At 47.1% G+C, this 16,203-nt stretch overlaps 1 protein-coding gene across 4 annotated transcripts in view; it reads left to right on the top strand.

Moving 5' to 3' along the window:
• ydjc (YdjC chitooligosaccharide deacetylase homolog) overlaps positions 1-16,203 on the top strand; it is a 131,656-nt gene that overhangs the window by 91,516 nt on the left and 23,937 nt on the right. For all 4 annotated transcript variants that reach the window (XM_038811794.1, XM_038811712.1, XM_038811971.1 and 1 more), the window contains exon 4: positions 10,608-10,707. In XM_038811794.1, coding sequence (XP_038667722.1) covers positions 10,608-10,707 — 100 coding nt within the window. The remainder of the gene's footprint in view (positions 1-10,607; positions 10,708-16,203) is intronic.

Genomic DNA, 16,203 nt, shown 5'->3' with positions numbered 1-16,203 from the left:
TACCTGAACAGGAGCCGGAATGTGGCGACTAGGGGCTTTTCACAGTAACTTACTTGTAGTGTTAATGTAAGCCTACTTGTGACACTAATAAAGATTATTATCACAGAATTTACAGTGCAGAAGGAAGCCAGTCGGCCCATTGAGTCTGCACCGGTCTTTGGAAAGAGCACTCTTACTTAAGCCCACTGTTTAGCACAGGGCTAAATTGCTGGCTTTGAAAGCAGGCCAGCAGCACGGTTCGATTCCCGTAACAGCTCCCCGAACAGGCACCGGAATGTGGCGACTAGGGGCTTTTCACAGTAACTTCATTGAAGCCTACTCGTGACAATAAGTGATTTTCATTTAATTCCATTTTCACCTACACCCTATCCCTGTAACCCAGTAACCCCACCTAACCTTTTTAGACACAGCACGCCCAATCCACCTAACCTGCACATCTTTGGACTGTGGGAGGAAACTGGAGCGCCCGGAGGAAACCCACACACACACGGGGAGAACGTGCAGACTCCACACCGACAGTGACCCAAGCCGGGAATCTAACCCGGGACCCTGGAGCTGTGAAGCAACAGTTCTAACCACTGTGCTACCGTGCCGACCCAGCACTGGAAATCACTTGCATTTTATCACATTTGTGAGAAAGGGCTTATCCTCTGTCCAGGTATCATTAAAATTGTTCAAATATGAAGTACTGCAGTCAATAAATAGTTGTCATGTTTGGAAACCGAATACGTGCTTCATCTGCCTTTCAATAATTTATGTTCTCCATTTTCCCACGTGGCCAGGTGTGATCCTTCCCACACACTTTTTTTTAAATGCAGTCCACAATGTTTTATTTACACGTAATAACTCCATCACCACCACCACCACCTTCTTGAGGGCAGTTTGGGATGGGCAATAAATCGTGGCCGTGTCAGCAACGTCCGCCTCCTATGAATCAATATTTTAAAGAGTGTGTTAAGAACCCGGATGAAGTTTAACTTCTGTCTGATCTATTCTACAGAGCTAACTTCCTTTCGGGAAGGAAATCTGCCATCCCTGTCTGGTCGAGATGTGACTCCAGACCCACAACAATGGTGGTTCACTGTTTGCTGCCCCTCTGAAATAGCCTCGCAAGCCACTCAGTTTGAGGGCAATTAGGGATGGGCAACACCCACAGCCCGAAGAATGAATTTTTTAAAAGCTGAAAAGTTTACATGAATAATTTAGAACTCCGGTTATCGAGTCATTTCAAAGCATACATTTTCTCAATATTCAAGAGCAGTTGCATGAAGAGGTTTCTCCACGGCACGGTAGCACAGTGGTTATCACTGCGTCACAGCGCCAGAGTCCCAGGTTCGATCCCCGGCTTGGGTCACTGTGCGGAGTCTGCACGTTCTCCCCGTGTCTGCGTGGGTTCCCTTCCGGTTTCCTCCCGCAAGCCCCGAAAGACGTGCTGTTAGGTGAACTGGACATTCTGATTTCTCCCTCAGTGTACGCGAACAGGCGCCGGAATGTGGCGACTAGGGGCTTTTCACAGTAACTTCACTGCAGTGTTAATGTAAGCCTACTTGTGACAATAATGAAGATTATTATGTCCTGGCTTGTTCCTCCAACTTGAATCTCTCAGTAGCGAGGAAGAAATTGAAGTGAGTATCATAGAGTTGTAGTTAACTGCAGCCAATGAACTTGGGGAAAAAATAAATAGAATAATTTTGTTTCTTTTGAAGGCCAGATGCAGAGTTAGTGCTTTAAGCCCTTAATTAGCGGCAAAATTAACCGAACACGAGAATAATGTAATCAGAGCTTTTGAGAACGGATGAGATTTCACCTGATTGGATCTGTTTCAAATTCCTGGGATTAATTAATGGGAAGTGGCTTCAAATTCCCAGGCTCAAGATCAAGAGGAATTCACCTTGCAATACCTACCAACCTACAATTCTTTTAAAACTGCTTTGGAAAGGCTTTGGAATACATAACTCAGATGTGTTTCCACTGGAAGGAGGGTCAGGAACAAGAGGAGATGAATTTGAAGTTGACAAATAAAAAAATCCAAAGGGGTATGAGGTTCTTTTATTTAAACCGAGTGAGTAGTTTTCAGGCATTGGCAGCAGGTACAATGGTAACTTCCAAAAGGGAATTAAACATATCCTTGGAAAGGAAATACTTACGAGAGGTTGGAGAGAAAGCAGGGGAGTGGAACTAATTGAGTAGCTCTTTCAAAAAAGCTGGCCCAGGTACAATGAGCTGAGCTGGCTCCGTATGATTTTATAATGATGAAGTGGGAAGTCTGGATTGTCAATCGTGCAAGCTAGACGGGAACCGTGCTTTTACAGTCATTTTAAACGATGCCCTACTTTATAAGGAGGGGAGCAGGACAGTAAAACAAAAGATTATATTATTCCATCAGTAAGGTGAAACCAAGTTCCTCTAAAACCACACCATGCTCCTATATAGTTTGTTAATAAGTTGCAGACTCTATGCCTCTGGTATTTCTGTTGCTGGAGAGTTTTTGTCTGTACATTTCAAATAATTGCCCTGGTTTCTTCATACTTCTGATGTGCTACGTGGTTTCATAAGAGCCCTTATATAACATGTAGGGTTCTGCAAAAAGAGTGATCAGGAAGGTACATTCTACCCACTGCGATGCGCCCGCAAGGCAGCGCGGCTGATAGATGCCGGGAGACTCCTCTTCCGAGGTCTACCCAGCTTGCCACGCCTCGCAATTCGATCACTATTTTGCAAATCTGCATATAAGAGGGAGACAGCTAGTCACGCTCTAATATGCACTCTTCCGATCTACCCGCGAATTTGGGATCTAACCCCTTTGCCTCGGAGATCTCGGGCGAGCGTCATTCAGTGCTGGTCTTCACAAGCAGGGACCAGACGGAACGGCACTGATGGGAGGTCTCGCAGGGGATCGGAGGCCCCCCAGGTGCTTGCCCTCTGGCCAGGGTAGCAACCTGGCACTGCTGGTGCCACCTTGGTACTAGCACCCCGACAGTGCCACCTGGGTGCCATCCTGGCAGTGCCAAGGTACCCAAGCTGGCTGTGCCAAGTTGGCATTTTCCCTGCGATGGGGCCCAGGGATGCCCTGTGCAGGTGGAGTGTGGCATGTGAGAGTACCTTTAAGAATTTGGCGCTTACAAATGGGTTTGTATGTAAATATCTGTATTGAGAGTACCTTTAAGAAATGGGTATGTATAAATGGGTATGTATATAAATATCTGTAGTGAGAGTACCTTTAAGAAATTGGTGTTTATTACTGCAGTGATGTCAGAAAGTGGGTGGAGCTGGGCTTTCTGTCAGCTTTTTACTTTCGGTTTAGGCTGTTTGCTGCAGGGTGGGCTTTAGTTTTGTTTTCAGTGCTGGATAGCTGCAGTCACAGCCAGAAGGTGTATGAATCCCTCTCTGTAACCTAAAGACTGTAAATCGATCCTGGTGATTTAAAACTAATAACAGTAGTGACTTTAACCTGATGTGCTTCTGGTAAAAGTTGTTTCAAGTCTTATGAAAATGAAAAATGAAATGAAAATCGCTTATTGTCACGAGTAGGCTTCAATGAAGTTACTGTGAAAAGCCCTTAGTCACCACATTCTGGCGCCTGTCCAGGGAGGCTGGTACGGGAATCGAACTGTGCTGCTGGCCTGCTTTAAAAGCCAGCGATTAGCCCTGTGAGCTAAACCTTCAAGGATTACTTAGTGTCGTATTCTTTGGGGGTTGTATTTGAATTAATGGTTGCTAAGATGTTCACTGTATGTTTTAAAAAGGTTAACTGAGTTCGTAGAGTAAACATTGTTCTGCTTTAAAAAAATACTTTTCCATTTCTGCTTTACCACACCTGTAGAGTGGGCCATGTGCTTTGATAGCACAATCGCTTCACAGCTCCAGGGTCCCAGGTTCGATTCCGGCTTGGGTCACTGTCTGTGTAGAGTCTGCACATCCTCCCCGTGTGTGCGTGGGTTTCCACTGGATGCTCCGGTTTCCTCCCACAGTCCAAAGATGTGCAGGTTAGGTGGATTGGCCATGATAAATTGCCCTTAGTGTCCAAAATTGCCCTTAGTGTTGGGTGGGGTTACTGGGTTATGGGGATAGGGTGGAGGTGTTGACCTTGGGTAGGCTGCTCTTTCCAAGAGCCGGTGCAGACTCGATGAGCCGAATGGCCTCCTTCTGCACTGTAAATTCTATGACCTATGATCTATTAAAAGTTGGGGGTTAGGTGAACTCCATGATACACTTTGGGGTTCTCTAAACCCTGGCCCAAAACAGGTGGAGTGCGGACCGGCCCCCGAGGACCCCCTTACAGGTGAATTGGGGCTTTGGCAGGGTTCAGGGGTCACCTCAGGTTGGCGAGAGATCAGGACACCATTTAGAAATGGTGTCCCGATCTCCTCCTGCATTGAGGAGTTGCAGCGAGTGGAGCTCCTCAGTGCAGCGAACGGTACGAAGTGCGGTCTCAGTGGGGCATTCTACACTGATGCCCCAAATAGAACCAGAATCCCGGTGGGTTGCGTGGTCTTTCTCGGCGCTGCAAGGGCCGGGAAACACCCGGGCTAAACGCGCTCGTTACGGGACTCTCTTCCCATTTGGTTAGATCATGCCCACTGTTCTTATGATCATAAAGTCGAGATGCTATTAAATAAACAGAGAATAAGGTTAATTATTGCTGGATGAGGGACATTGCCTTATACAGTGTCTTTACAAAGGCTGCCTGGCCTGCTGAGTATGTCCAGCGTTTTCTGTGTTTACTTCAGATTTCCAGCATCTGCAGAATTTTGCTTTTGTAAACTTCAGGTACGAAATGCCTGCTTTCATTTTGTTTCTTTTAAACTGCTGACAAAATCTATGGAATAGACAAATGGGATTCTGTGACACGTGAACGTGACAAACCATTGAAATGAACAGCTAAACTCTCCCCAATGAATGACAGAAATATAGGAGCTGTGGAATATGATCTGCATCCGACTTGGTGCGAACGTTAATTCACTTGAAAGTTCCTGTCGGATAAAACTAGACGAGCGTTTATATCATGGTCTGTGGTGTAGTGTCCGCATTCACTGATGTCTAGGAAAGTTGCCCACAAAGGCTCGGCAAGCTCCGTAATGTGGATTTCTCATTTCCTGGCGTTAACTTAATTCTGGAGATGCCTTTCGGGCTTCTCCGTCATCAAGCAGGCTAAGCGGCCAATCACATGAAAGAATTCTGCCAGGCAGCAAGACACAAAGTAATGGGCATGTCTAATCGTTCACTTTTTATATTTGCACAGGAATAAAAATAGAGACTGGGACAGGCACATAAGATGACGATAGAAGCTAAAATATCATAAACACACTTTTTTTTAAAAAACCATGGAATTTGCATCAAGGAATGGACAAATTTGACACCCTCCAAATACAAAATTAATTTTTCAGGGTCGGAGGGGTTCTGTAGCAGAGATGGTGATTTAATAGTCCACTAATAAACCCATTCAAGAAGGCTCCACTTTTTCAAGGGTTTCAAACAGCGAGAGTAAAGCATTTCAAAAGTGCAACTTCACATCAATTCAGTGATTTCCAATTGTTTCCCATCTGTCAGGACTTCAACATGACATCCTGAGGAGGAGCAAGGAATCACTGATGGCATGTCTCGATTTCCGTGTTTAAATGCACAAGTGCGGATGCCAGAGGTTGCTGTCACATTTCACGGTTGTAAATGGTGGTGAATGCTGATGCATTTACTCTCATTACAACTGCTCGATCTGCACCATTGTCTCTCTGAAGCATCTCAAAAGTGCTTTACCAGCCGTTACTTTGAAGTTGTTAGTGACTGTTAGTTGGCCAAATGTTGATTTTTGCGTGTTCAAAGAACTTGGACATCTTTGGCCAGGCCGGCATTTCTCGCCCTTGAGGTTGTTGTGAGCCCCGTTCTTCAACCCCTGCAACCCAAACAGCGACGAGACTCGCATAGCGCTGTGGGGTACGGAGTTCCACAATCTTAACCCAGTTGCAATGAAGGAATGGTGACATTGGAGGGGAACTAACAAGTGGCAGTGTTCCCATGCGCGCTTCCATATAAATGATGGAAGCCTTAGATTTGAGGGTTGCTATTGGGAGAAGCCTTGCTGAATTGCAGCAGTGCACCTTGTGGATGTTACACACTGCTGCCACTAGTGGAAAAAGTTAATATTTAAGCTGGGGGGGGGGGGGGGGGGGGTGGTCAGGGTGGGTTACTGCTCAAGCATGCTTTTCTTGTAGGTCGTGTGGAGAGAACCGGAAGAATGTCAACCTGGAGAATGCCTTGCTGTTCATTGTAGTGGAGAAGGATCTTTAACATCCACCGAAACCACTAGGCAGGGCTTTTCCCTTGAAAATGTTATCGAAGAGGGTGGCGTAGTGGTTAGCACTGCTGCCTCACGGCGCCGAGTGCCTGGGTTCAATCCTGGCCCTGGGTCACTGCCGGGTGGAATTTGCATTCTCCCTGTGTCTGCATGGGTCTGACCCCCACAACCCAAGCGTGTGCAGGGTAGGTGAATTGGCCACGTTACATTGCCCCTTAATTGGAAAAAAAACTTTTGAAAAAAAGTGTTATCAGAGTGTTATGCTCCTCGTGCGCAATGTGGGAGTTCAGGAACGCGGTCGATGCCCCTGTCTCCTTCATGTGCGGGAAGTGTGTCCAGCTGCAGCTCCTGTTAGACCGCATGACGGCTCTGGAGATGCGGATGGACTCACTTTGGAGCATCCGCGATGCTGAGGAGGTCGTGGATAGCACGTTCAGTGAGTTGGTCACACCGCAGATTAGGATTGGTGACGGAGACAGGGAATGGCTGATCAAAAGGCAGAGAAAGAGCAGGAAGGCAGTGCAGGTGTCCCCTGCGGTCATCTCCCTCCAAAACAGGTATACCGTTTTGGATACTGTTGGGGGAGATGGCTCACCAGGGGAAGGCAGTAGTAGCCAGGCTCATGGCACCGTGGCTAGCTCTGCTGCACAGAAGGGCGGGAAAAAGACTGGCAGGGCTATAGTCATAGGGGATTCAATTGTAAGGGGAGTAGACAGGCGTTTCTGTAGTCGAAAACGAGACTCCCGAATGGTATGTTGCCTCCCGGGTGCTCGGGTCAGGGATGTCTTCGATCGGCTGCAGGACATACTGAAGGGGGCGGGTGAACAGCCAGTTGTCGTGGTGCATATAGGCAGGAGGGAGGGGTTCATATTTTTGGGACATTGGAACCGGTTCTGGGGGTGGTGGGACCATTACAAACCGGATGGTCTGCACCTGGGCAGGACTGGAACCAATGTCCCAGGGGGTGCTTTTTCTAACACTGTTGGGGAGGTTTTAAACTAATGTGGCAGGGGATGGCAGTAAAGAAGCAGCAACTAAAGCCAGTAAGGTACAAGACAATAAACTCAATGTGACTAAGGGGAAGAGTAGACAGGGAAGAGATGATGAACGCAAAGGTGGTCTGAGGTGCATTTGTTTTAATGCGAGAAGTGTAGCAGGTAAGGCAGATGAACTTAGAGCTTGGATCAGTACCTGGGAATATGATGCTATTGGTATTACTGAGACTTGGTTGAGGGAAGGGCAGGACTGGCAACTGAATATCCCAGGGTATAGATGCTTCAGGAGGGATAGAGAGGGAGGAAGAAGGGGTGGAGGAGTTGCATTACTCATCAGAGATGATATCACAGCTGTGATTAAGGAAGGGCACAGTAAGAAGTCTTACAACACCAGCTGGAACAAGCCTTTCCATTCACCTGAAGAAGGAGCCGTGCTCCGAAAGCTCGTGTTTGAAACAAACCTGTTGGACTTTAACCTGGTGTTGTAAGACTTCTTACTGTGCTCACCCCAGTCCAACGCCGGCATCTCCACATCGTGATTAAGGAAGGCATGATGGAGGATTCGAGCACTGAGGCAATATGGGTGGAGCTGAGAAATAGGAAGGGTGCAGTAACATTGTTCGGACTTTACTACAGGCCTCCCAAAAGCGAGCATGAAGTAGAGGTACAAATATGCAGTCAGATTATAGAAAAATGTAGTAGCAATAGGGTGTTTGTGATGGGAGATTTTAACTTCCCCAACAGAGAATGGGATTTGTGTAGTGTTGGAGGCGTAGATGGAGCAGAATTTGTAAGGAGCATTCAGGAGAGTTTTTTAGAGCAGTATGTAAATAGTCCAACTCGGGAAGGGGCCATACTGGACCTGGTATTGGGGAATGATCCCGGTCAGGTGGTTGATGTTTCAGTCGGTGATTACTTTGGGAATAGCGATCACAATTCCGTAAGTTTTAGAATACTCATGGACAAGGACAAGAGGGGTCCGAAAGGAAGAGTACTAAATTGGGGAAAGGCAGAGTATAACAAAATTCGGCAGGAGCTAGGGAATGTGGATTGGGAGCAGCTGTTTAAGGGTAAATCCACATTTGAAATGTGGAAGTCTTTTAAGGAAAGGTTGATTAGAGTGCAGGACAGACATGTTCCTGTGAAAATGAAAGGTAGAAATGACAAGGTTAGGGAACCATGGATGACGGGTGAAATTGTGAGACTAGCTAAAATGAAAAAGGAAGCATACATAGGATCGAGGCAACTCAAAACTGATGAAGCTTTGGAGGAATATCGGGAAAGTAGGACGATTCTCAAACGCGCAATAAAGAGGGCTAAAAGGGGTCATGAAATATCTTTGGCTAACAGAGTTAAGGAAAATCCCAAAGCATTTTATTCGTATGTAAGGAGCAAGAAGGTAACTAGAGAAAGGATTGGCCCACTTAAAGACAAAAGAGGGAATTTATGCGTGGATTCAGAGGAAATGGGTGAGATTCTTAATGAGTACTTTGCATCGGTATTCACAAAGGAGAGGGACAAGACGGATGTTGAGGCTAGGGATAGATGTTTAAATACTCTCGGTCAAGTTGTCATACGGAAGGGGGAAGTTTTGGGTATTCTAAAAGACATTAATGTGGACAAGTCCCCAGGACCGGATGGGATCTATCCCAGGTTACTGAGGGAAGCGAGGGTCGAAATAGCTGGGGCCTTAACAGATATCTTTGTAGCATCCTTGAGCACGGGTGAGGTCCGGAGGACTGGAGAATTGCTAATGTTGTCCCTTTGTTTAAGAAGGGTAGCAGGGATAATCCAGGGAATTATAGACCTGTGAGCTTGACGTCAGTGGTAGGCAAACTGTTGGAGAAGATACTGAGCGATAGGATCTATTCACATCTGGAAGAAAATAGACTTATCAGTGATAGGCAGCATGGTTTTGTGCAGGGAAGGTCATGTCTTACAAACCTAATAGAATTCTTTGAGGAAGTGACAAAGTTAATTGATGAGGGAAGGGCTGTAGATGTTGTATACATGGACTTTAGTAAGGCGTTTGATAAGGTTTCCCATGGTAGGTTGATGGAAAAAGTGAAGTCGTATGGGGTTCAGGGTGTACTAGCTAGATGGATAAAGAACTGGCTGAGCAACAGGAGACAGAGAGTAGTGGTGGAAGGGAGTGTCTCAAAATGGAGAAGGGTGACTAGTGGTGTTCCACAGGGATCCATGCTCGGACCACTGTTGTTTGTGATCTACATAAATGACCTGGAGGAAGGTATAGGTGGTCTGATTAGCAAGTTTGCAGATGATACTAAGATTGGTGGAGTTGCAGATAGCGAGGAGGACTGTCAGAGAATACATAAAAAATATAGATAGATTGGAGAGTTGGGCAGAGAAATGGCAGATGGAGTTCAATCCAGGCAAATGCGAGGTGATGCATTTTGGAAGATCAAATTCAAGAGCAGACTATATGGTCAATGGAAGGGTCTTGGGGAAAATTGATGTGCAGAGAGATCTGGGAGTTCAGGTCCATTGTACCCTGAAGATGGCAACGCAGGTTGATAGAGTGGTCAAGAAGGCATACAGCATGCTTGCCTTCATCGGACGGGGTATTGAGTACAAGATTTGGCAGGCCATGTTACAGTTGTATCGGACTTTGGTTCGGCCACATTTGGAATACTGCGTGCAGTTCTGGTCGCCACATTACCAGAAGGATGTGGATGCCTTGGAGAGGCTGCAGAGGAGGTTCGCCAGGATGTTGCCTGGTATGGAGGGTGCTAGCTATGAAGAAAGGTTGAGTAGATTAGGATTGTTTTCGTCGGAAAGACGGAGGTTGAGGGGGGACCTGATTGAGGTCCACAAAATTATGAGAGGTATGGACAAGGTGGACAGCAACAGGCTTTTCCCAAGAGTGGGGGTGTCAGTTACAAGGGGTCACGATTTCAAGGTGAGAGGGGGAAAGTTTAAGGGAGATGTGCGTGGAAAGTTTTTAACGCAGAGGGTGGTGGGTGCCTGGAATGCTTTACCAGCGGAGGTGGTAGAGGCGGGCACGATAGCATCATTTAAGAAGCATCTAGACAGGTATATGAATGGGCGGGAACAGAGGGAAGTAGACCTTGGAAAATAGGCACCAGGTTTAGATAAAGGATCTGGATCGGCGCAGGCTGGGAGGGCCGAAGGGCCTGTTCCTGTGCTGTAATTTTCTTTGTTCTTTGAGTAGTCTACTTGCATATCCCAAGTTTCTGTATCATGTGCCCTGTGTTTTCCATTAGAATTCAATCTAATGAATGTTGTACCAGAGTAATCAGGTTTATTCCTAACTGCTTTCTTACAATTCTACTTGCCAGGTAGATCAGGAGCTGAGAGGACAAGTAGATCTGTTTTGTGAATTGACAGGACATTTACCTCATCATATGGATGGACATCAGCATGTTCATGTCCTACCAGGTAAGAACGAATGGAAAGGTTTTTTTTAAACACGGGTTAACAAAAAAATGGAATGAAGAACTTGTCGTATGAGGAACGGTTGAGGACTCTGGGTCTGTACTCGTTGGAGTTTAGAAGGACGAGGGGGGATCTTATTGAAACTTGCAGGATACTGCGAGGCCTGGATAGAGTGGATGTGGAGAAGATTTGTAGGAAAAACTAAAACCAGAGGACACAACCACAGACTAAAGGGACGATCCTTTAAAACTGAGATGAGGAGGAATTTCTTCAGCCAGAGGGTGGTGAATCTGTGGAACACTTTACCGCAGAAGGCTGTGGAGGCCAAATCATTGAGTGTCTTTAAGACAGAGTTAGATAGGTTCTTGATCAATAAGGGGATAATGGTTTTTTGGGAGAAGGCAGGAGAATGGGGATGAGAAAATATCAGGCATGATTGAATGGCGCAGCAGACTCGATGGGCCGAGTGGCCTAATTCTTCTCCAATGTCTTATGGTCTTAAAAGTAAGGATATAATTAATCACCTTCAACTAAGGCATTAAGGCTCGTGTCCAGGAGGCATTTGCCTTAAAAATACTTTACATCAGGAATTTCTGATCAGCAGAGACGAAGACTGCTATGGGCCCATGGATTAGTTTCAGTTCCCTTTTCCAAGTGCTTGCCAACACCGGTTTAACGTCGACCCTTAAACATCTCAATCCAAGCTCTGAAATATTTGGTAAATGCCAAAGGTGTCTGAGCAAAATGAATTACTGGCACTGATCCCATGATGTCCCCAACGAGCAAAATGCGGACACTGCTGAGCTAGAAAGGACATGTGGCACCATAGAGCTAACGTAACAAAACTGCGGCATCAGTGGGAACGCACCTCAGCAAATGCTCACTCCCACAGGGACGGCACGGCGGCCCAATGGTTAGCACTGCTGCCTCACGGCACCGAGGACCGGGTTCGATCCCGGCCCTGGGTCACTGTCCGTGTGGCGTTTGTACATCCTCCCCGTGTCTGCGTGGGTCTCACCCCTACAACCCAAAGATGTGCAGGGTAGGTGGATTGGCCACGCTAAATTGCCCCTTGGAAAAAAAATAACTGGGTACTTTATGAAAGTAAAAAGTGCTCACTCCCACAATGATTTTCATCCATTAAAACGGACAGAAAATCACAGCGACAAGAGCCCGCAATTGTACATCCATGCGTTTATAAAATCTGTTCCTCCTGTCAGGTCGATGTGCAAGGCAGGTCCTGATTAGCCGCTTGCCATGACTCTCTGAATGTAATGGACAGCAATCAATTTCCTTCAATAACACACTGATCAACCTGAAGCATATTTTTCAGGAAGCTATATAGTTCTAGGTAATGACATGTAGCAAATTGGCGTTGATATCAGTAATGGTAAAGCAGTTCATAGATATGACAGAAGAGAGAGCAATGGAGATAATATTCATAAAAATAAACACTGCCCTAAATTCAGCTGTGTCCTAGTTGCAGTGCAATCCCACGCAGAACGTGCTGTACGCACCCAATATATCAGTGACAGAACCATGATCTGCCAGCCATGTTGAGACAGTACCGGTACTGTACCTGCCAGTTACGGGGCATCATTTAGGCAGACGGCACGCTGGCACAGTGGTTAGCGCTGCTCCCTCACAGCGCCAGCAATCCCGGTTCAATTCCTGCCTCGGGTGACTGTCTGTGCGGAGTTTTCACTTTCTCTCTGCGTGGGCTTCCTCCAGATTCTCCGGTTTCCTCCCACAGTCTAAAGATGTGGTTAGGTGGATTGGCCAGGCTAAATTGCCCTTAGTGTCCAAAGATGAGCAGGTTAGGTTTTCCTCCGGGTGCTCCGGTTTCCTCCCACAAGTCCCGAAAGACGTGCTGTTAGGTAATTTGAACATTCTGAATTCTCCCTCTGTGTACCCGAACAGGCGCCGGAATGTGGCGGCTGGGGATTTTCACAGTAACTTTGTTGCAGTGTTAATGTAAGCCTACTTGTGACAACGATTATTATTGTTACAGGAATAGGGCAGGTGAGTGGGCCTAGGTGGGGTGCTCTGTCACGGGGCCGTTGCAGACTCCATGGGCCGAATGGCCTCCTTCTGCACTGTAGGGAATCTATGGAAGTGAGTGACTAACCAGGGAACTAAGGTGAGTACAGTAGGATTGTGGGGGTTACAAGCAGTAGATCGGACCCTGATGTTTCCAGCTCCACGTGATGACTACTTTTTTTTTTAAACGTCACTTTTTTCTTGACTATCTTTAGCGGTTCCTTTACGAGCACTTGGTACGGCCACATGTAGACTACGTGCAGACCTGGTAACCCTGGACAGAGCAGAGCTGATTCCGTTTTTGTCCTAGACAGTCCAGCACAGAAATGAAATGAAAATCGCTTATTGTCACGAGTAGGCTTCAATGAAGTTACTGTGAAAAGCCCCTAGTCGCCACATTCCGGCGCCAGTCCGGGGAGGCTGGTACGGGAATCGAACCATGCTGCTGGCCTGCTTTAAAAGCCAGCGATTTAGCACAGTGAGCTAAACCAGAAGATTGCCCCCCCCCCGCTAAACTGAACCACTTTTACCTTATTTTCATTAGAAAAAGGGGGTACAACTAGTCTCGATTTCACAGTAGTGTAGGAAGGTAGTTACGTACATCCTGTTAAGCGATGGTTGTCCATCAGTAGGAAGGTACTGATTCTCCTCTGTGGAGTGCAAGAGGGTACCGTGTGAGGAAATGCCTCAAATTCCCATTGTGTGTTGAAGGGGCAGCAGGGTAGCATGGTGGTTAGCATAAATGCTTCACAGCTCCAGGGTCCCAGGTTTGATTCCCGGCTGGGTCACTGTCTGTGTGGAGTCTGCACGTCCTCCCCCTGTGTGCGTGGGTTTCCTCCGGGTGCTCCGGTTTCCTCCCACAGTCCAAAGATGTGCGGGTTAGGTGGATTGGCCATGCTAAATTGCCCGTAGTGTCCTAATAAAAGTAAGGATAAGGGGGGGTTGTTGGGTTACGGATATAAGGTGGATTCGTGGGTTTGAGTAGGGTGATCATGGCTCGGCACAACATTGAGGGCCGAAGGGCCTGTTCTGTGCTGTACTGTTCTATGTTCTAAGGGGCTGGTTTAGCTCACTCGGTGGCGATTTAAAATCGCTGGCTTTTAAAGCAGGCCAGCAGCACGGTTCGATTCCCGTACCAGCCTCCCCGAACAGGCGCCGGAATGTGGCGACTAGGGGCTTTTCACAGTAACTTCATTGAAGCCTACTCGTGACAATAAGCGATTTTCATTTTTCATTTCAAGGCTGTTGGAAAACCGGATGTGGGAAAATGTTTCTCAACCCCTCAAATAATGGTTCAAATCCAAATTTAGGATTGAGTGATAGCTTCTGGGTTCAGAATGATACCTTTTCCAGAAATGTCGTAATGGGAACTGTACCATGCATTGCCCGGCACGCTTGGATGTGCAAGGAGCTCCACTTCTCGAGCAGCTGAAGTTTTGTTCAATATATATGTTAAAACGATGGGACGATGCAGCAGCTCTCCTGCATTAAACAGACTCGAAGGCCGGGCGGAATGGTGCCACAGTGGGGTAGCACTGCTGCCTCATGCACCGTGCACCCGGGTTCAATCCCGGCCCTGGGTCACTGTGTGGAGTTTGCACGTTCTTCACATGTCTGCGTGGGTCTCACCCCCGCAAAACAAAGATGTGCAGGGTTGGCACTGTTGCTTCACAGCGCCAAGGTCCTAGTGACCTGCTTGGGTCACTGTCTGTGCAGAGTCTGCACGTTCTCCCCATGTCTGTGGGTTTCCTCCCGGTGCTCTGGTTTCCTCCCACAAGTCCCGAAAGACGTGCCTGTTAGATGAACTGGACATTCTGAATTCTTCCTCCCCTGGCGCGGAGCCCAAATTGGGGCTCTCGCGTAATTCACCTGTTGTGCCCAGATCTGCACTGAATGTAATGGGATCACTGAATCACGCCCACTGTATGAGAAGAGAGTGGTAAGTAGTTGGCAAGGAGACTGTGATAGGTGTTGCCATGGAAAATGCAACAGTTAATGGTAACTGACAGTTAATTGTCAAGCTTTGCTTGAAACTTAAACCAGACAGCTTGACCCTGATCTTTTGGGCCCTGTATCAAAGGAAGGATGTGCTGGCCTTAGAAAGGGTCCAGAACAGGTTCACAAGAATGATCCCTGGAATGAACAGCTTGTCGTATGAAGAACGGTTGAGGACTCTGGGTCTGTACTCATTGGAGTTTAGAAGGATGAGGGGGGATGTTATTGAAACTTGCAGGACACTGCGAGGCCTGGATAGAGTGGACGTGGAGAGGATATTTCCACTTGTAGGAAAAACTAGAACCAGACGACACCATCTCAGACTAGAGGGACAATTCTTTCAAACAGAGATGAGGAGGAATTTCTTCAGCCAGAGGGTGAGATAGATAGGTTTTTGATTAATAAGGAGATCGGGGGATATGGGGAAAAGGCAGGAGAATGGGGATGAGAAAAATATCAGCCATGATTGAAGTGCGGAGCAGACTCGATGGGCCGAATGACCTAATTTTGCTCCTTTGTCTTATGGTCTTATGATTAGTCAAAGCATTGCCTTGAGGACTGAGTCAGCGAATAGTTGTCACGTATTTTGTTTAGCTGAACAGGTGCAATGTGTGTACGGGTTCTTTCTGTCTACAAAGAACAAGTCCCTGTACATTAATATATGATGTGGAGATGCCGGTGTTGGACTGGGGTGAGCACAGTAAGAAGTCTTACAACACCAGGTTAAAGCCCAACAGGTTTGTTTCAAACACTAGCTTTCGGAGTGCTGCTCCTTCCTCAGGTGAATGAAGAGGTATGTTCCAGAAACATTTATATAGACAATGCTTAGAATGTGAGCATTTGCAGGTAATTAAATCTTTACAGATCCAGAGATAGGGGTAACCCCAGGTTAAAGAGGTGTGAATTGTCTCAAGCCAGGACAGTTGGTAGAATTGTGCAAGCCCAGGCCAGATGGTGGGGGATGAATGTAATGCGACATGAATTCCAGGTCCCGGTTGAGGCTGCACTCATGTGTGCGCAACCTCAAACAAACCATTGTTTGCAGCAAATTACCCAGCCTTCAGAACGGAGACCACAACACCACACAACCCTGCCATGGCAATCTCTGCAAGAAGTGCCAGATCATCGGCATGGATACCACCATTACACGTGAGAACATCACCCAGCAGGTACGCGGTACATACTCGTGCAACTCGGCCAATGTTGTCTACCTCATACGCTGCAGGAAAGGATGTCCCGAAGCGTGGTACATTGACGAGACCATGCAGACGCTGCAACAACGAATGAACGGACATCGTGCGACAATCACCAGGCAGGAATATTCCCTTCCAGTCGGGGAACACTTCAGCATTCAGCCTCTGATCTCCGGGTAAGCGTTCTCCGAGGATAAGCGTTCTTCAGGACGAGCGACAACGCAGAATCACTGAGCAGAAACTTATAGCCAAGTTCCGCACACATGAGTGC

This window comes from Scyliorhinus canicula, chromosome 1 (genome assembly GCF_902713615.1).
Source record: "Scyliorhinus canicula chromosome 1, sScyCan1.1, whole genome shotgun sequence".
Classification (NCBI taxonomy): Eukaryota; Metazoa; Chordata; class Chondrichthyes; order Carcharhiniformes; family Scyliorhinidae; genus Scyliorhinus; species Scyliorhinus canicula.
The sequence above is the reverse complement of the archived record's forward strand: the minus strand, read 5'-3'. Positions and strand labels throughout refer to the sequence as shown.